The following is a 20,762-nucleotide window of genomic DNA, read 5'->3' as shown; positions in this document are numbered from 1 at the left end:
GTATGTCATCTGTTCAAAAAAAAATTTATATTGTCACTTCATATTCTAAGATTTAAGGCAATTTAAATACAAAATAGCTGAAGCCTCCTATTAACCAGGCCTCTACAGTCCATTGTCTTTTCTTTCTGCGCAGATAGATCTGTTGTCAGAATTTGGTATTTTTTATCCCAATTCAGGATATTTTACTTTTAACTTTTTTTTATTTCAGTAGTCAATAATGACAGTATTGTTTTGCATGGTAATGACTAAATACACATTGTCTTACCTTAACTTCTATAACTTGCTTTGTTTGGGGCTCAACTTTGATTTACAATTAACTTCTCATTTTGAAATTATACAGTTTATTGACTTGGACATGCATATATCCATGAAACTATCACTACAATCAAGAAAAGGATCTTTGCATGGTGAATTTTGCTTATGCCCTTTTGTAATTGATACTACTTTCACATTCATTCCCGAACAGATACTGATGGGCTTTGTGTCACTATGTATTAGCATGCGTCTTTATAACTCTCCGTAAGTGGAGTCATGCAGTATATAATGTTTGACTACTTTCACTCAGCATAATGATTTTGAGATTCACCAGTATTATTGTACGTATTCATAGTTTGTTCTTTATTGCTGAGTATGGATATACCGTTGTATGGATATACCGCATTTTGTTTATCCATTCACCTGATGATGGACATTTGGGTTGTTTCCAGTTTTAGGCCATTACAAATAAAGCTGCTATGAACATTCCTGTACAAGTCTTTGTGTGGACATATGTTTTCAGTTCTCCTGGGAAAATACCTATGACTGCGATTGCTGGGTCATACGGTAAGTGTATGTTTAACTTTATAAAAAAAAAAAAAGCCAAATTATTTTCTTAAGGCTCTACAATTTCATGTTCTGCCAGCAAAGTTGGGAAGTTCGAGTTATTCTAAATCCTTTCCAAAGCACAGTATGGTCACTCTTTTTCATTTTAGCAATTCCATTTGTGTGTGTTTGTGTGTGTGTAGTGGTATCTCATTGTGGTTTTAATTATCAGTTTCCTTTTAAAAAGATATTTTCAAGCTCCTATTGGATATTGGTATTTGATTTGCCCAGTATCTATTCAAAGATCTTTCCCATTTTTTAAGTGGATTCTTTGTCTTACTGAGTTGTAAGAGTTCTTAATATAGTATAGACGAAAGTCACTTTCTAATATACGGGCTTTCCCCACTATCTTAAGTTTCACTTTATGCCACTTTGCTTTGATGAAAGACCTGCCTTAGAACTGGTTTTCGGTAACTGAAGAACATCCAAGAGGATTTCCACTTCTGTGAAGTGGTAGGTGCTTCTTTGCTTTATACCATTTCATCCTCCAAATGTTTCAGTGGCACATTCTGCTTTCAGATAGTGAGGGGGACCTGTATTTGCCATGAATGTATTCTCCTAGACTGTAGCCTGCTTTTTTTGTTCTCAGAGAAAAATCTTGAAGTCCGACTTACTAATATTTTTGTTCAGTGGTTTACGTGTTTTTGTGTTCTAAGCTCACAAAGATTTTCTCTTGTGCTTTCCATTTAGTACTTTCAGGTTATACATTTAGGTCTGTGGTCCATTTTGAGTTAATGTCCATTTGGTATAAGTAATGTTTGGTGATTTTTTAAAATATTTATTATTATTATTATTTTTTTTAATTTATACCATGCAGATATCCTGTTCTGGTGATCAAGCACTATTTGTTGAAAATTTTTCTTTCTCCATTAAAATTTCTTGGTACCTCTGTCAAAATTCAACTGATATCTTTGTGTAGGCTTAATTTTGCTCCATCCATCCACATGTCTATTATTTCACCAATACCAAAGTGTCAATTGTTGGAACTTCATAGTAACTGTTACACTACATTTTAAAGATTGCTTTGGTCATTCTACTTTTTAAATTATTATATATAGTTTAGAATTAGCATGCCAATTTCTGCAAACAAGCTTGCTGCAATTTGAATAGATTGTATTGATTCTAGAGACAAAATTGAAAATAATTATCATCCCAAACACGTTTAGTCTTCTGAACAGGAAACATGGTTAACCTCCATGTCAATTATTTTAAATTTGTCTCAAGGATGTTTTGTTGTTTGCAGATTTTTTTCTTGGATTTATTCGTAAAGATGTTGTGCTCTCTTTTTTGCTCTTGTTCTCAATGATTTGTTTGGAATGTAAATGGAATTGTTTTTAGTGATTTAAATTTCTAGTTAGCATATAAGAGTGCAGTTGATTTTTTTCAAGAGTATATTAAATCATTTATTGATTATCCATGATATTGTATGATACACAGGCTTTATTCCCATTTATTATTTTGATACCATAATTCAGTTTAGATCAATCATGTAAGATATGCCAACAATCATATTAATAACCAAATAAGCTCTGTGACTTTGTTTGGGTGATCTTTTTAATGGTGAACTCCAGGTCACAACAGTAACTGTCAGTTCAACTATGTTAAAGTTTCTGGAGACAATGGCTCAAGAAGGTTATAAATACATTTTGGTTTCTTTTTCTTTTTTTTTTTTTTTAAAGATTTTATTTATTCATGAGAGACACAGGCAGAGGGAAAAGCCGGCTCCATGTGGGGAGCCCAACGAGGGACTCAATCCCAGGTCTCCATGATCATGCCCTGGGCTGAAGGTGGCGCTAAACCGCTGAGCCACCCAGGCTGTCCCATAAATACATCTTGAATGGAACCTGGAATCACCTTGAAGTCATTCTAACTTCATATTGTTGGGGTAGTTTACCAGAGTGGCTTCAGAGTAGACTAATTTTATGCTACATTTTTAAAAAGACACATTCATTCAGCATCATGATCAAACTATTACATTTAGCAATCGATACCACCAGTGCAAAAAAAGAAAAATCTACAATAAAAACCTTTGTTGGAATGCTTTACACTTTCCATAGAAGAGAAAGTAAAATAACCTGTTATACAATTATCTGAAAATAAAGCCCTCAAGTTTTTGTCCATGCATGTGAGTATTGTCTAAAACATGTCTTGTAGCAGCTAGGCCCTGCCACCACTGTGCTTGGCTGAGTTTACAAATCTTTTGTAACCTGTAGCTTCCCTATCGTTTCTCTGGCTCTCCTATCCTGCTCAGCTTTGTTTCCTGACATTAGTTAAAATCTTCTGCCGCTGTCATAGCTAACTGTTTCTGATAAAACCACCACAGCCACCTTGGCTTTATGGTTTGGCAAAACATTGGCCTCTACCACCTTACGGGCTTGGAGCTTCTGTCTCCAAAATTTCCCTCGTTTCTTGGATCAAAATTAGAAGATTGATTGTTGTAATTGACAAAATCATTTGTAGCTTTCCTCGCCTGCAGAATAGCTTCCATGATTACCATGTCCATGATAGCCATCCCCATTGCTTCCGTATCCACCAACCACCACCTCCACTGCCAACAAAGCCGCTTTGCTTCCTGAAGTTCCTCCATGATCATCACCAAAGTTTCCAGAACCATGTTGACCTCTTTGGCTGGATGTAACACTAGCCATTTCTTACTTCACAGTAAGTGACTGTGGCCAGTCACAGTATGATATTTCTGAATGATCTTATCTGTGGAATCCTGGTCATCAAATATTACAAAAGCAAAGCCTCTATTCTGGCCACCATCTCAGTCAATCGTGATTGCAATCACTTCAGTTTTCCCATACTTCTCAAAATAATCTCTTAGGTGATGTTATTTTGTGTCTTCTTTAATGTCACCAACAAAACTGATTTTCACAGTTAAGTAGGCACCATATCTTTGAGAGTGTTTTCTTGAGACAACCCTCTTTGGTCCCACAACTCTTCCATCTGCTTTCTGTGGCCCTGCATTCATGGCTGCATCCACCTCTGCAGTGGCTTATGTGACAGACAAAACCTCTGGAGTGTTTGGTCTGTGGATCTCTTATCATTACACAGTCTGGGAACATTCCCCAGTTCTCACAATGGCCTCTGAGACTCATTGTCTGTTTCAAAGATCCAGCTCTGATGAACAGCTTCCACAGCTGCTTGATGCCTTCAGGAGACTCTGACTTAGACATCACAGCAGTGGGAGAGGAGACCTTAATGATGCTTACTCAGTGACAACCACAGGCAGAAATCAAGTGCAGTTGATTTGTAGATACTGACCTGGATCATGTGACTCTATTTAATTAACTGATTAGATCTTGAAATTATTTGTAAAAAAAAAAAAAAAAGGAAATTATTTGTATACTCTGTTTTTCTTATAGGAATAAATATATTATCTATAAATAACACCAGTTTTACTTCTTTGTCTTATACTTTTTATTTCTTTTACTTGTTTTATTGCAATTACTAGGTATTCCACTACAGTGTTGAATAGAAATAAAAACCTATTCTTGCCCTGTTCCCAGTCATAGAGATAAATTTTATTTTTATTTATTTATTTATTAATTATTATTTTTTTAAAGATTTTATTTATTCATGAGAGACAGAGAGAGAGAGAGAGAGGCAGAGACACAGGCAGAGGGAGAAGCAGGCTCCATGCAGGGAGCCTGACGTGGGACTCGATTCCGGGATGCCAGGATCACATCCAGGCACTAAACCGCTGAGCCACCTGGGCCGCCCAAGATAAATAATTTTTAAAGTATGATATAGGCAGTAGGATTTTCTTAGATGCTTGTTGTCAGTTTGAAGGAGACCCCTACCATTCTTAGTTTGCTGAAGTCTTGATCATGAATAGTTAGTGAATTTTGTCTGGTACTTTATTTGCATCTTTTGAAATAATCATATGGCTTTTGTACTTTATTATGTTAGCATAGAAGTTTGCATTGATTTTCTAATGTTGAAACAACAACCTTGCATTTCCAATTTCACTTTTTGATATCTTCTTTATTCAGTTGGTCATTTAAGAGGGTGTTAATTTTCACATATTGGTGAACTTTCCACTTTTCCTTATGTTATGGATTCCCAGCCTCATTTGAATTGTTGTGATTATAAATGATTTGTATGCCAATCTTTTAGGGTCTGTATTCTGGCCCAAAATACTCTCTATCCTAGAAAATATTCCATGTGCACTTGAGAAAAATGGGCATTCTGTCATTGTGGGTGAAGTGTTTTATGTATGTGTGTTAGGTTCAGTTGATTTACTGTGCTGTCAGTCCTCTGCTTATCTGTCTAAAAATTCTATCCATTATTTGAAGTGACGTAATGAAATCTCCAGTTATTACCTTAAAACTGTCAATTTCTCCCTTAATTCTGTTGGTTTGCTTTATATATTTTGCAAACCTGTTGTTTGTTGTATATATCTTTATAATTTTTATGTCTTGGTGAATGGACCCTTTTGTACATATGTAGTTTCCTTCTTTTTCTCTTATAATAGTTTTTGAGTATTTAGTGTGATATTAGTATAGCCACATAGCTCTCTTTGTTAGCATCTTCATGGAATGTCTTTTTCCATTCTTTCACTTTCAATAGTTTTATCATGTTTTAGTTATTCATTCTGTCAATCTCAGTCTTCTGATAGTGGAATTTAATCCATTTACATTAAAAGTAATTGTTGTTAGGTGAAGACTTATTTCTGCCATATTACTATTTCCAGTATGTTGATTTTTTTTTCCATAGTTCTTTCAAAGTTAACTCAGAATTTTTGTTTGATTTTATTCATGTTCTTTGGTTTGGGACAACCTTTTGGAGCTGCCAGTACTTTTGCTGATATCACTGTCTATTCAATTTTTGAAACTTTTGTTTCTCTTTATTCTGAAGAATGGGCAGTTCCTGTTAACATGCATATATCTTCATGTTTCCTGACATACTCTACTTTTGTTACTATTTTGCTATTAAACACATCCAGGATTTTATTTTAATATTTTAGTTTTGGGGTCTAGAATTTTCTCTTTTTTTTTTTTTTTAAGATTTTATTTATTTATTTATTCATGAGAGACACAGGGAGAGAGAGAGAGAGAGAGAGAGAGAGAGGCAGAGACACAGGCAGGGGGAGAAGCAGGCTTCATGCAGGGAGCCAGATGTGGGACTCTATCCCAGGACTCCAGGATCAGGCCCTGGGCTGAAGGCGGTGCTAAACTGCTGAGCCACCCGGGCTGCCCTAGAATTTTCTTTTACGTGCTTTAGAGCTTCTGTTCCCTAGTGCAGTTTTCTATTCTGCTTTCTTATTATGATAATGTATTCCTTTATGTCCTCAAATACATTTATGCTAACTCTTTAAAGTCTCTATAGCCAATTACCACATCTTGTTATTTTGGATCTGTTCCTATTGATCTTTATCCTCTTGACTGGGAGTCACAGTTTTCTGCGTCTATGAGAATCTAATAATGTTTATGGTATACGAAACTTATAGTACTGTTAGAATCTTCTGGTTTGTTTTTCTTGTGAAGATTATTGATTTGTCTTTTAATAATATGCCAAATTCAAAATCTAAACTCCCTTAGTGTAGGTATCATCTTCTCAGTTTGTTCAGCCTTCCAACTCTTGCTTTTTGCTGAGCTTCTTGCAATATTATTGACAAATGTGAAGGTTATACATTAGCCAATTATCTGGGTGGAGTTTATTTGCAGATTTTAGAGCTCCTGAGTCTGTTTCACTGAATTTCTCCCATTACTTTCCTTATCTTCTGGAGACCTAATAGTCTGTCCTTTTACTTTTCATAAGCAGTAAGACTGAATTTACCTACCTATGGGACACTTAGACTGGTGAGTGCCCATTGCAGAAGTATATGCCAATGATTTTACCCAGTACAGTTCTCTTCTTTCAAGAGTTAGCATGCCTTCAGTATCTGCCTGCCTTTGCTACCTCTTCAGTGCTGTCAAATAGTGTGTACTTTTTTCCCCCAGATTTTATTACTCTTATTGAAGATCGATTAATTCAGTAGAAGCCTGAATAGAAGTTCTTACCACTTGTTTTTAACATTGTGGACGTTTTCAGTACATATTTTTTGTTTGTTGTTGTATAAGCCTTACTGCTTTTCTTTGTTTCTTTTTAGAAAAGTCTTGCCTTCCTCACAGACAAAAAAAAAAATCATTTTCCTGGTAATTTATTTCATTAATGTTGAAATTTTGTTTCCTTACCCTCAGATCTAAAAATAAGGGTACATGCCATATATGTGTCTTTCAGTGGGCCCTCTCTTTTGTTTTACTGATCTGTGGTAATTTTTAGAGAGCACAAATCACTTTCTGTATTCTTAAATGCTACCAGTTTTAAATTGCTCATCAAGTTACATAAAAGAAAATTATAGTTGAGATTTTATTTGACTGTATTGCTGGTATAAATTAACTGGTCAGTATTTATATTTTTGCTCTAGCAGTTGGATTTTTAAAAATCTAGCTTGAGAATCTGTGGAATGGTAGGCCATTTTAACTGATTCACTGACTGATTATTGTAATATGATCAATAATCAATAACTGATTACTGTAAACTATATTTGTGAAATTCATTCATATTTTTGTGGTTATAACACAATCTTTAAAATTTTCTATTTCTACATGATTATTATATGAATATATAAAGGTTTATATGTCTGTTTCATTGTCCAAAATCGCTTTGTACTTGTTTTTTTGCTATGATGAACAACGCTGTTATGAATATCTTTGTTTATATATCCTAGTATCCAAGATTCTTCAAGGTCTTTACTAATACTGAGTCATAAGACATGCAATACATTAAAATATAAGTCTGTTTTCCAAATTTGGTGTATTAATTAACACTTTTGCAATAACAATGTAGGAGAAATCCTGTATGCAATTCTTGGCATAATCACACTTTACATATTTACAATCTGATAACCCTGTGTAATGCATCACATTTTTTAAATTATGGTAGAATATACATAAGATAATGTTTTAAGCATATTTAAAAGTATAATTTCATGGCATTAAGTACATTTACATTGTTGTATAATCATCAACACCATATATCTCTAGAACTTTTTTCATCTTCCTCATTTGCAATTCTATACCTATTAAACAGTAAGTCCCCAGTCCCCTCTTCCTTTAGTCCCATTCTTATTTCTCTCTCTATAAATTTGACAACTACAGGTGCTTCATATAAATGGAATTATATGGTATTTTCCTTTTGTGATTGGCCTGTTTTACTTAGCATCTCAACTGTGTTGTATCATATGTCAGAATTCCTTTCTTTTAAAGACTGAATAATATCCCATTGTATGGATGGACCACATTCCCATTCTCTAAAATGTGTGGTAGGTTACCATCACACATTTTTCAACCCATTCTATATTACTTTCCATAGTGTCACATTCCCACATTGTTTCACCGCTCTCTATACCACGTCTTCTTTTTTTTTATTTTATAATTTTTTATTTGAGTATATGTGACACACAACATTAGTTTCGGGTGTAGTGCATAGTGATTTGATAAATTTATGCATTATGCTATGTTTACCACAAGAATAGCTATCATCTGTCCCCATATAATGCTATTACACTATCATTGACTATATTCCTTGGACCATGTCTTTTATTTCTGTGACTTCTACCACATCTTCTCTGTCCACATGTATGTATCACATTTTCTTTATGCATTCATCTGTCAGTGGAAAGAAACTTGGGTTGTTTCTACCTCTAGGTTATTGTGAATAATGCTACAGTGAAGATGATTTGCAAATATCTCTTTGACAATCCTGCTTTGAGTTCTTTTGGATAAATACTGTGTCAGTCAGTTTGGGCTTCCATAACCAGATCCCAGACTGGATGGCTTAAATAGTACAATTTTTTTCCCCACAATTCTGGTCTAGAAGTCTAAGTTCAAGTTTTTGGCTGATTCTATTTTCCATGAGTGCTTTCTTCTTGGCTTGCAGATGACATAGCATGCCCACCTTCTCATTATTTCCTCAGATGATCTTGGTTAATGTGCGCAGAAAGAGAAAGAGAGCAAGCACTCTGCTGTCTCTTATAAGGACACTAACACTGGATCAGAGAGTCCCACTCTTATGACCTCATTTAAACCTAACTACTTTCTAAGAGGCCGCATCTCTAAATGGAGCCATACGGGGAGTTAGTTCTTCGACATATACATTTTAGAGAGGCACCCATCTTCAGTCCATATGCTTATACCCAGAAGTAGAATCACTGAACCATATAGTAATTCAGTTTTTAATTTTTAGAGAAACCACCATACTGTTTTATATAGAGACTGCACCATGGTACATCCCCACCACCAAAGCACAAGGCTTACAGTTGGTCTGCATCTTGGCCAACACTTGTTATTTTCCTTTTTATAAATTTAAATTCAATTAGCCAAGAAATAGTACACCATAGTTTCAGACTTTTTTTTAAGTAACTTGCCATCCTAATGTGTGTGAAGTGTCTCATTGTGGTTTTGATTTGCATTTCCTTGATGGCTAGTGATGTTGCTCATCTTTTCATGTATTTATGGTTATTCGTATGTCTTGTTTAGAGAAATGGCTAAAGTTTTAAATGGGTAAAGTTTTTGCCCATTTTTTAATTGGTGGTTTAATTTTTGTTGTTGAATTAGAAGAGTTCTTTATTACTATTATTATTTTGAATATTAACCTCCTTTGCAAATAATTTTTCTTTTATCCATATACTTTTGATGATATATAAACAAACCATTGAAAAATGTAATGTCATGGATCTTTTTTTCCTATACTTTATTCCAAGAGTTTTACAGTTTTAGTTCTTCTGTTTGGATCTTTGATCTTTTTGAGCTTTTACATATGGCATTAGGTAAGAGTCCAGCCTTGTACACTTGCATGTGGATATCTCCCTAACCTACTACTATTTGTTGACAAGACTGTCCTTTCTTCATTTGAATGATCTTGGTACCCTTGTTCCAAATCATTTGAGAGTTTATTTCTTGTCTACTTTATTTTGTTTGTCTCCGGCTCTGTCATTATGCCAGCACCAAACTATTTTTATTATTGTAGCTTCGTAGTGTTAAAATCAGCAAGTATGAAATTTCCAGCTTTTCTTTTTTTTTCTTTTTTTAAAAATATTTTATTCATGAGAGACACACAGAAAAGAGAGAGGCAGAGAGACAGGGGGAGAAGCAGGCTTCATGCAAGGAGCCTGATATGGAACTCGATCCCCGGACTCCAGGATCACACCCTGAGTCGAAGGCACATGCTTAACCCTGCGTGATCCAGGCATCCCAAGCTTTGTTTTTCAAAACTGTTTTGGCTATTCTTGGTCCCTTGAGGTTTCAGTGAATTTTAGGGTGGATTTTTCTTTTTTCTGAAAACATTGTCACTGGGATTTTGATAGAATTTGCATAGAATCTATGTATGGTTTGCAGTAGCATTGACATCTTAATAATACTAAATGTTCCAACCTATGAACATAAGATGTCTTTCCATTTATTTGTGTCTTCTCTGATTTCTTGCAGTGATTTTTAGTAGACAAGTATTATGCTGCTTTGCCTTGTTTATTCCTAAATACTATATTTTTGATGCAACTGTTTCCTGAATTTTGTTTTTCGGATTGTTTATTGTTAGTGTATAGAAACACAATGGATTTTTGCATGTCAATTTTGTAGCTGGTAACTTGGCTAATTTTTTTTTTTTAGGTCAATTAGGGTTTTTCTTTTTCTTTTTTCTTCTTTTTTTTTTGGTGGATTCCTCAGGGTTTTTTGCATATAAGATCATAGTATCTGTGGACAGGCTAATGTTACTTCTTTCCAATTTGAATTCCTTTTTTTTTTCCCCCTAATTGCTCTGGGTAAGACTTCCAATATTAAAAGAAGCAGAGATAGTATTCATCCTTCTCTTTTTCCTGATTTAGGGGAAAAGTTCACAGTCTTTTCTGGTTATGATAATTATGAGTTTTCATGAAGGCCCCTTATCAGGTTGAGGAAAATCCATTTTATTCCTCTTTTAAGTGTTTTTTTTAAACATTAAATAAATATCTATTATATTACCCATTACCAAACATGGTTTTAAGTGATAATGAGAGGGAATTATCGAAAACACACAATTTTAGCTTGTGGGAATTTTAGGGAATGTGTAATCTAACTGGATATAAATCTGAACATATGAAAATATAAGTAGCAATTAATGACCAAATGTGGAAAGGGCCAGATGGGCTATACAGATTTGCTACAGGAGCTCAAGAAGGAGGAGAGCACAAGATTGAGTTCTGTCCTAGTATCTTGAATGTGAACTGTGTTTCAGTCACTGCATTAAGCTCTGCTCACCTCACAGAAATAGACACTTCAGTGGTTTATTTATGATAATAACTGAAGCTTTGCTAATAGTTTGGCTAGTGTTTTCTTAAACATCAAATATCCTTTTGATATAGGAAGTATCCCAATTTTGTAATCAAGGAACTTTAATCTCAACAGTTTTAGGGTACTTGCATGTGTTCATAAAGATAGTAAATGAAAAATTAGAATTTGAAACCAAAATGGACTCACTACAAAACTCCTCTTCCTTTTATTTGGCTGCTTTGCCTTGTGCTCCTTTACTGATGTTACTTCAGTATCTTTCATACCTGTTGAGGTATAATGGACAAAATTTTAAGATACTCAGAGATCTTTGAGTACGTTGTGATGACTTGATAGATGTATGCATGGTGAGATTTCTCCCATTTAGTTAATTAACACCACCATCACCTCACAGATTTATCTCTTATTTTATTTATTTTTGGTGAGAACATTTAAGTTCTTCCTTAGGGCACAAGCTTTCTCAGCTGTAAGATGGATAAAGTCTAAGGATCTAACCGTAGTATAGTCTAACATAGTAATAACTATGGTTGATAGCACCCCATTATATAATTGACATTTGCTTAGAGTTTTTACCATGATATGATGATGAATTTTGTTAAATGCTTTTTTTGTGCATCAGTTGAGATGATCATAATGTGTTTTTCCCTCTATCATTTTGTTCATGAGATCTATGGAATGGTCCTTGATTTTTATATATTAAACTGTCCTTGTATTTTAGGAATAAATCCGAAGTGACTGTGGTATATCATCCCTTCATTATGCTATTAAGTTGGTTTAGTATTTTGTTTAGGATTTTTCCATCAGTATTAAGAAGGGATATTGGTCCATACTTTGTTTTTCATGTACTATCTTTTCTGGCCTTGAAGAATGAATCTAGAAGTTTTCCTTCCTCTTCAATTTTTTGGAGGAGATTGAGAAGGATTGGGGTTAAGATATTTTTTTTAACTATTTGGTAAAATTCGTCTTTGAAGACATGTAGACTTGGCCTCTTATTTGTTGGATGGTTTTTATTCTCTTGTATTATTTTTTTAATTTTTAATTGTAGTTAAAAAGCACATAAAATAAAATCAACTGCCTTGACCATTTTGAAGTATGCAGTTCAGTAGCCCTAACTCTACGTTGCTGTGCAGCAGATACCTAGAACTTTCCATATGCTGAAGGTGCATACCTTGTAATGACAACTTCCAACTCCTGGAAACCAAAGCTCTTTCTGTTTCTGTGACTTTGATTTGTTTAGATACTTCTTGTCAGCAGAATCATGTATTATTTGTCTTGTTGTAACTGGTGTCAGTTCACATAGCATGGTATTCTCAAGTTTGCCCCTATTGCATCATGTTGCAGGATTTTACTTTTAAGGCTGAACAATATTCTGTTGTGTATATATACCACATTTCCTATCCATTTATCCATTGAGGGGCCCTTGGGATCTTTTCACCTCTTGGCTGTGATAAATATTGTTGCAGAGAACAAAGGTCTAGAGATGTCTGTTCAGGATCTTGGTTTCAGTTCTCTTGGCTCTATATCCAGAAATAGGACCACTGGGTCATAAGGTACATGCATTTTTAATCTTTTGAGGAACTTCCATATTTTTTCTATAGCAGTTGCATCATTGTACATTCCCACCAACAGTTCACAAGGGCTCCAGTTTCTTCACATCTTCTCAGCACTTGTTCTTCTTCCTATTTTTTTTTGGGGGGGGGGCAGTTGTCATTCTAATGGGTGTAAAGTGATATCATACTCTACTTTGATATGTACTTCCCTAATAATTATTAACATTGAGGATCTTTCCATGTGTTTGGTCCTATGTGCTTTCTTCTGATTCCTGTGTATACTTGGCTATTTTTGAATATCTTCATTTCCTTGAGAGTCCACATGCTGCTTCTCCTGTGTTCCTTAGGTGTTATGTTGTATTTCTCAATCATCAGTCTCTTGTCCCAGGTATCTATGGGTCTGTTGTCACCTTATGGTTCAGGAATGTGCCCAGGACATCCTCTAGCCTGAGATTTAAACTAGCTCTGAAATGAGCAACACTGAGATCAGTCCGTCAGGCGGCCTTAGACAGGTGGCCAATCCAGTCTGCCCTGCTCCCTGGTGTGTAGGAAGGAGCCAGTGCTGGGTTGCTGCTCCCCTGAAACACATGGGTCTGCCCTGGAGAGAAGCTGGGACAAGGGAGAGCAAAAGATGCCACAGATTTTGTACCCTTTGGAGTCTGACTACATCTTGATTGGACATTCATTGGGTTGCTGTTAATCTCTAATTTCCAGAGCTCTTGCAAGATTATTTTAGCCAGTCTTTAGTTGTTTACTTGGTATTTCCATGGGAGCCTGGGGGGCTTGGAGCTGTCTTCTTGCTGAAGTCACTCTTGGTGTATTACAGTTTGCTGTTATTTTGCATCCCAAATTCTTCATTTCTTTGAATTTTTTTGTGGGTGTGGCTCAATAAAAATGACATATTATTTCTCTTTTGTTCCTATTTTTAAATTGGTTTTCTGTCCTTTTCTCATTGATTCATATGAATTATTTGTATATTCTGGATAGTATTCTGTTGGTTATTTAGCTGCAACCATGTCCCCATTTTGTTGCTTGACTGTTGTTACTTTTATGATTTTTTAATTAAGTTCTTAATTTTGATATCACATGTTTATGTTATGGTTAGTTTTTTCCCTTTTTAAGGAAGCATTCCCTATCCAAAATTCATGAAGATCTTGTCCTTTGTCTGCTTCTCATCGTTATGTTAATACTGATCAGTCATCAGTGCTTCCGTTGCCTCTTATCAAGATTTAATCAGGTTGCTCTTGTAACTGCAGCTGGGAAATATTCTGCTCAGTGAGACTGAAACCTAGAAGATAATTTTGCTAATCTGCTTTAAATTAACATTTGAGAATTTTTCCTCAATTCCACATAAAAGAGAACATGACATTTTAGGATATTTCTTAGGGGAGAATACTATAGATAAGTACTTGGAGATATTGCACATACTGTGTTATAAAGGTTTATTAATTCTAAGGACATTTACTAGAAGATCATATTTATTTAAACTTGAGTTTAGATGATTTCATGCCAGCATCTGCTCTGCTGGTGACACTCAGGATAAAGTATGTGTTTAAAGATTGCATGCAGATTTATGTTTCTCTTCTCCCTGTATATTGACTTAACACTGATACATTTTCTCAGTATTTCCATATTTGTGCTTTCAGAAATATTAATGCATGTTTTGAAAGAAAGAGTACCATGGTCACACATCTTTGAAAAATGTCATATCATTACAATCTTACCATATACATCACCACTTTAAATACTCTTGTTGCTGCAGCAAAAAATCTATTTAACTTCGTTTAACCAATATTTTTTTTCATCTGAAACATTCCCCCAATAAAATATCTATTAAAACTTGAGGAAATCTGTTTAACCTAGAATGAAAAATACTTTCTCTGAGAAACAGTTAAAATATTTCACAGTTTGAAAGAATATTTTTTGAAAGAATGATATGAAATTAAATAATGTACTATCACCCAGATCCAAACAGTGGTGTGTATTTACTGAATCATGGTGCCAGAACAAAAGACTCTTCTCTGACGGCCCATAATGGCCATGGGCCAGTGGTCAGTGAACATCTTTGTGAATCGTTGGCTGACTACATTTGCAATAGGAAAAGGAGGGACGGTATGATCAGAGACCTCAGCCCAGTTAGAGGGCTTGGCATCACATGACCTTCATGCACTGGGAGAGGTGGTGGTCCCACAGAGGACAGAGTATTTATTGAAGGCTTATGGTATTCTGGATGTGTTTTCATCTAAGTCATCTGATTTTACTGATTTTATTCCTCACATAATAATATAGACTTGGGTTTTTTACTGTACCTGTTTTACAAATGAGGAAGGTAGAGCTAAGAATTGACCACTTACCAGGATCCCAGCGTCAATGACAGGGGATGTATTTGCCGTTGGATTCTTTCTGCCCATCCTTACTTTCTGTCAGAGATCTCTGTGGTAGCACTTTCACTATATTCAGTCATCCATATGTTGGGGATGATCAAACTGAATTAAATTAGTGATTTTCCTGAAGTTAAACATTCAGCAAGTGACAAATAGGATGTGTGAGGTCAGGAGATGATTAGTCCTTCCTCTGTTCAGGGCTGTCTATGCATGGAAGGTGTGGTTACTGGTGTGGGCCGTCCTCACCTCTATGGCTTCTGATGCAGCTGACCAGGTGGCCCAGCTAGTTCTCTAAACTCGACATTATGTGGTCAGTAAAACCGTGTGGGGCCACAGACTTGGTCTAAGCCGGGATCGGAGTGAAAATTTGTAACTCCTAATAGTAGTCTAACTCCTAGCAAACGACAGTAGAAGGGTTGCTGCTAGGTATTAGAGGAGGGGGACAGGAAGAGATGTTTAATGAGTATAGACTTGCAGTTTTTCCCAGATGAGAAAGTCCTGGAAGTTAATTGTACAACAACGTGAATATACTTCACACTGTTTAGCTGTATACTTAAGAATGGTTAAGATGGTCTATTTTGGGTTATGTATATTTTACCACATTTAGAAATAAATTATAAAAAGGAAAAATCATCTTTTTTTGAAAATGTATCCTCATGTAAAATTAATTTATGTGGCACTTGAGGAAGCTGTTACCTATTAACTTGCTCTTTATTCACAGTGATCTGCAGCCCTGGATCTTATAACCCCCGTGATGGAACTCACTGCCTTCAGTGCAACAGCAGCCTGGCGTTTGGAGCAAAAGCATGCTTATAGGCCATTATTTTGAGATCTTTGGTGGTTTGTTAAACACAAAAGTATATTTTTGAAATATTAATACATAATAAATCACTATTATGCCAAAATTAAATACATTAGATTTTACAAAATATGGTGTCATCATTTTAATTGAAACATTGTATGTCCAAATGCTTTATGACTGGAGCACTCACTAATCTTCATCCATTAATACCAGAACTACAGATGACTTCAGAATATTTCTTGGATCCCTGCTTTTTAAAAAGAATTTGAAAAAAAAAAAAAAAAAAGAATTTGAGATGTATTCTACTGGCGTTAGCCCAAAAGATTTTTCAGGATTGTTTTAAATAACCATTCCTTCTTTATAGTATGTTGACTAATCTCAGGCCACCATATTCTTTGATAATCATTTTAATTCCACCTCATTTCCTTCCTTTGATTTTATTCTATGACATTTTATTTCTAGTTTGACCTTTCATTGTTCAAGGTCACTTTTTTAAAAAGCCTGTGCAGCTTATTATTGCAACTTTTAGCCACTTCAGTGTGAGGCCAGGCCCCAACTACTGGATGGGTTTTCAGTGTAGTTCAGTGTGGCGATCTTCACCTTTTCAGCTTAGAAATGTTCAGATTACCTTTCTGACATTTCAGAAGGGAATAACCATTATAGGTGCCCAAATCAACCTTTGGACTTTCAAGACATGTAGGGAAAGAGAAATTAGGCAGTTTCTTGCCCTGATAACGCCTCTAGGGAAAAGTATCAAGCAGTCATTGCATCTTTTGTCTCATTCCCTTTATTATTTAAGTGTTCTATCACAGATACTTGTGCCACCATCACCGCACCCTCTCTCACACTGGGGTGCTGTATTTGAATATGAAAAATTACCCAAAATCTAAGGATTAAAGTACCAAAAAAATACATGAGCAACTTACAAAATTAGCAGTTCCTCATTTTTTTAATTGTTTCATTTGTAACATTTTATATTCTCTTGGACATTCCGTTTTTTTTTTTCCCTTCATATTTCCTTTCTTAAGACATAAACATCTCTAAATGGCAAATATACACAGGTTGGCTCTAGGCACAACTGTGCATTGACAGGGAAAAAGTCTACTTGTATATCAATATTTAGTTATTTATCAGTAAATCAGATCTATTTGATGTTTAAAAGTGACCAGTTAATAAGTTAGTCCCTGGCGTGGTCATCCCGTGGACAAATATTACCCTGGAATTCTCACATAAGTACAAAGGGAAGTGAAATGACATTTCTTTGTTATTTTGTTAGCCTTGGTGACCTTTTTGTTTTTTATTTTAATATCTTGTAACTTTTATAAAGTAATGTTGTAATTGTTTTCATATGATTTTTAGATTTTTTTAAAAGCCTTTCTTGCTGTAGTCACATATTTTCCATTATACTATTTGGGGGGCTGTGGTTCTTACAGTACATGTTTTTTGTAACTAGAAAAAGACCTCCTAAGTCCCCATCTCTAAAGCAGGGCAGCCTCTAATGCTTTCCAGTTTCTTAATTGTGTAATAAGATAAACCGAAATACATCTTCTTTTGTACTCCCTCAGTTTGGATTAATTTTTTTCCTGGTATTTAAAAATGCTGAGGAATTTAACTTACAAAATATTTTCCTAGGGGTGAACAATATCAGCCCAGTAGCTAATCAGCCTTGGGAAGCAGAGCCGCGTTAAGTGGTGGTGCTAGTTACCGAAGGTCACAATCCAGTCAAGAGGAGAAGGTGCTCTGGGATCAGAGTAGGCAAACAGTAAGGGAGTCGGGAGAGTGAGGCGTGGGATTGTCCTGTGAGTATAAATACTTCAGTAACTAAGATAACTTCATTTATTAAGATATAATGTAGATTCCTGGAAATTGTTTTAAGTGATGACAGTGCATGGGGTAAAAATTATAAACTAATCCCTGAGAGATTATTGTCATAGGTGGTTTTATTTTGTTTGCATCAGAATAATATATTTACATAATGCCTTCATTTTAACAAAGCACTTTTTAATATTCAAACAACTTACAAAGCTAGGACAAGTATGATTCCCATTTTATACTTTATTAAGCAGGTCTTTTTTCTTATTATAAATGTGTAAATGTGCATTCATTTGACAATCTGTAAAAAGAGCCTTAGGGAGTTTGGCCCAGGAATGTCGTCACATACAGGAAACTATCTTAAGAAAATAAATCAGAAATCAGCTGGAGGTGCCCCTGGGTGGCTCAGCGGTTGAGCGTCTGCCTTCAGCTCGGGGTGTGACCCCGGGGTCCCGGGATCGAGTGCCGCGTCGGGCTCCCCGCTGGAGCCTGCTTCTCCCTCTGCCTGTGTCTCTGCCTCTCTCTGTGTCTCATGAATAAAATAAAATCTTAAAAAAAAAAAAAGTAAAAATCAGGTGGGATGTTCTAGCTGGTGGTATAAGTACCCACATTCTATATAGTAATGAACATGGAATTCATATCGGTGGCCTCCGGGAGTGAAGTGGTTGAGTCGCTTACGCTGCTTCCTTGGGATACCGAGTTCCGTAGTAGTCTCGGGTTTTCAATCAAATAAACCAGAAAGTTAGCAACACTCGTTTCAGGTGATAGGATCATGTGGGAGGTATTTTTGGCATCCTCTGTTTCTCAAGTTTCCTACAAAGAAAGAAACTACTTTCAAACTCTTGGAAGCCGGAATGGCCTTGGACAAAGGGAAGCAGTAGCACCCTGAAGAAGACACTGTTGCCCCCGGGGTGGTCCTCACGGCCGCAGGCACGGGCTTTCCCGTCCCGCGTGGCTGCTGCTGGCAGCTGCTGTGTTGACCGCGGCCCAGGCCGAGGGGGGAGCCCGCGGAGGCCGCGGTGCAGGCGCCCGAGTGGGGCCGGGCCGCCCAGTGGCGGCTGAGCCCCAGGCTGCCCGGCCTCGGCGGCTGTGCAAGCCCACGGTGGGTGCCCCAGGTCCAGGAGCCCCGCGCTCCTGCGGCTGCTGCTGTTCTCTCGCTCACCCCAGCAACGTCATTTTAACTGCTATACTATTTGATAGACGTTGGCAAACCTAATACGGTTAAGTGTCTCAGCGGTGGCCGTTCGTTGCTTTCCAGAGTCCCGCGGCCACGTGTAGCGTCCCAGCCAGCCCTGGTGTTTGAGGGCCTCGTGCTGAGCAGGCCGAGGCGGCCCCGGGTTCGGGCGTCTGTCCTGGGCCATCGGCCACCTGCCAGGCTCCCCCTAAGCGGAGGGGCCAGTCTACAGCCCAGCAGCGAGCCCTCGAGCTCACGGCGCTGCACCCTCGGTGACATCATCTTTTACAGTGTTATTTTGACAGATGGAAGAGTTGCCCTATTTTAATTGTTTTGCCTCTGGGTGAGTGCTTTCCTCGGGAGGGCGCTGCGGCCCTCGCCCGGGATCCTTCTCACGGGCTCCGCACTCTGCGTGAAAGGCTTTGCGTGAAGCCCGTCGTGTAGACCTTCACAATTAGCATTCCTGGCTCTGTGGCTTCTTATTCTCATTTTATGTATGAGAAAAATGGTCATAGTAATTATGACTTTCCCAGTTTCCGGCACTGGGAAGCGAGAGGACGTGGGCCGCTCGTGGTCTGGTGCCGCCTTCCTCCCCGCTGCCCGGTCCCGCGAGGGGCGCTCGGCGCTGGCTCCGCGGCTTCCGGCCCCGTGGGGCCCGCGGGCCCCGCTCACTGCAGCTCCAGTCCTCCCGGCCGCCCTGGCTCCGGGCTTCTGGGCATTGAGCTCACCGTCCGCTCAGAAACAAAAAATGAAAACGAAAACCCTATGCAAGACTTCTAAATTATACTGAGCGCACTAATGTCACCAGGCCCCCAACACTACAAAGGAGTTGTATTCTCATCAATAGAAGGAATAAAAGATACGTACTTGAGTGTTAGCGGGTCAGTATCTTTTTCGCATACAGATCATCCCCTTACCTGGTCCGCATCAGTTCACCCCCTTCCCATGACCGGGTCTACGCATATGATGCTCATTCCCTCCCCCAGGCAGTACAGCCTGAAATTCTCCTCTAGTTACTGCCTCCAGGTAGAAGTTCAGCCTCAGGGGTGATGGAGAGAAGCTTACATGAGGCCCACGGCCCCTGTGGTCTAGACGGTTCATTTGCCTCCAACTTCCCCAATGTAAAATGGGGCAGAAGGAAGTGAGCAATTAGTTTAAAAATACCCATTCAGAAAAGAGAGGAGCAAAAGACATCCCAGTTAACCCACGTAGGTAGACAAGATACAGTGAGATCTTCTCACCACCAAACTGGTTTAAATTCTTTGATTCAATTCTGGTTCTAACCTGTGCTTATCTCTCTTACCCATTATTTTCCACTTTGTGATTTCACTTCACTCTCTGCTAGAGATCGGGGCCTCAGGGCACAGGCTGGCACCGGTCAGACTTCAGTATCCAAGGGGCCATTGGGTTGAGATCCGCGGGGCTGTGTCATCATGGTCAAGTGGGGCGACAAGATGGAGAGATGCCTCAAGGGCTCAGCTGGTCCCCACTGTGCTGTGCCTGCGCCTTGTCCTGGGATTGCTGGCTCCGTAGGCCGCCAGTGACCTGAGGCGGGCCACCCACCGCTGGGTGTGCACAGGAGGAGCTTCCCCAGACATCTCATCCTCCACAGCTCTGTCTTCTTACAGACGGAGAGACAAGATGGACTCTGTCGCTGGTTGTAATTCACAGACTTCAGTGGCAGAGTATCGTTTAAGTTAACTCCCGTTATACCCGGGTCAAGTTCCTGTAGAAGACAAGGCTTTGGCATCCGAGCAGCAGGTGAGATGCTGTATTTTAATGCATACCATGAAGTATAAAGACTGGGTGAAGGAAAATGGTGAGTCTGGGCTTTGAAGAACCAGGAAGCCTCTATGACTGCCATGA

General features: G+C 37.7%; 1 protein-coding gene across 5 annotated transcripts in view; it reads left to right on the top strand.

Moving 5' to 3' along the window:
* Nucleotides 1-16,239, top strand: part of ZPBP (zona pellucida binding protein) — an 87,727-nt gene extending 71,488 nt beyond the window's left edge. For 2 of the 5 annotated variants that reach the window (XM_038562579.1, XM_038562576.1), the window contains one exon: nt 15,830-16,037. In XM_038562579.1, coding sequence (XP_038418507.1) covers nt 15,830-15,924 — 95 coding nt within the window. In that variant the 3' untranslated portion in view covers nt 15,925-16,037. Of the gene's footprint in view, nt 1-707; nt 823-15,829 lie in introns of all 5 variants that reach the window. The other 3 variants (XR_005373010.1, XR_005373009.1, XM_038562577.1) reach the window with 3 other exon arrangements.
* Nucleotides 16,240-20,762: the final 4,523 nt, after the last annotated feature.

Source organism: Canis lupus, chromosome 18 (assembly GCF_011100685.1).
Source record: "Canis lupus familiaris isolate Mischka breed German Shepherd chromosome 18, alternate assembly UU_Cfam_GSD_1.0, whole genome shotgun sequence".
In the NCBI taxonomy this organism is placed as follows: Eukaryota; Metazoa; Chordata; class Mammalia; order Carnivora; family Canidae; genus Canis; species Canis lupus.
Note: the sequence above shows the minus strand (reverse complement) of the source record. Positions and strands in the feature narration are given on the sequence as shown.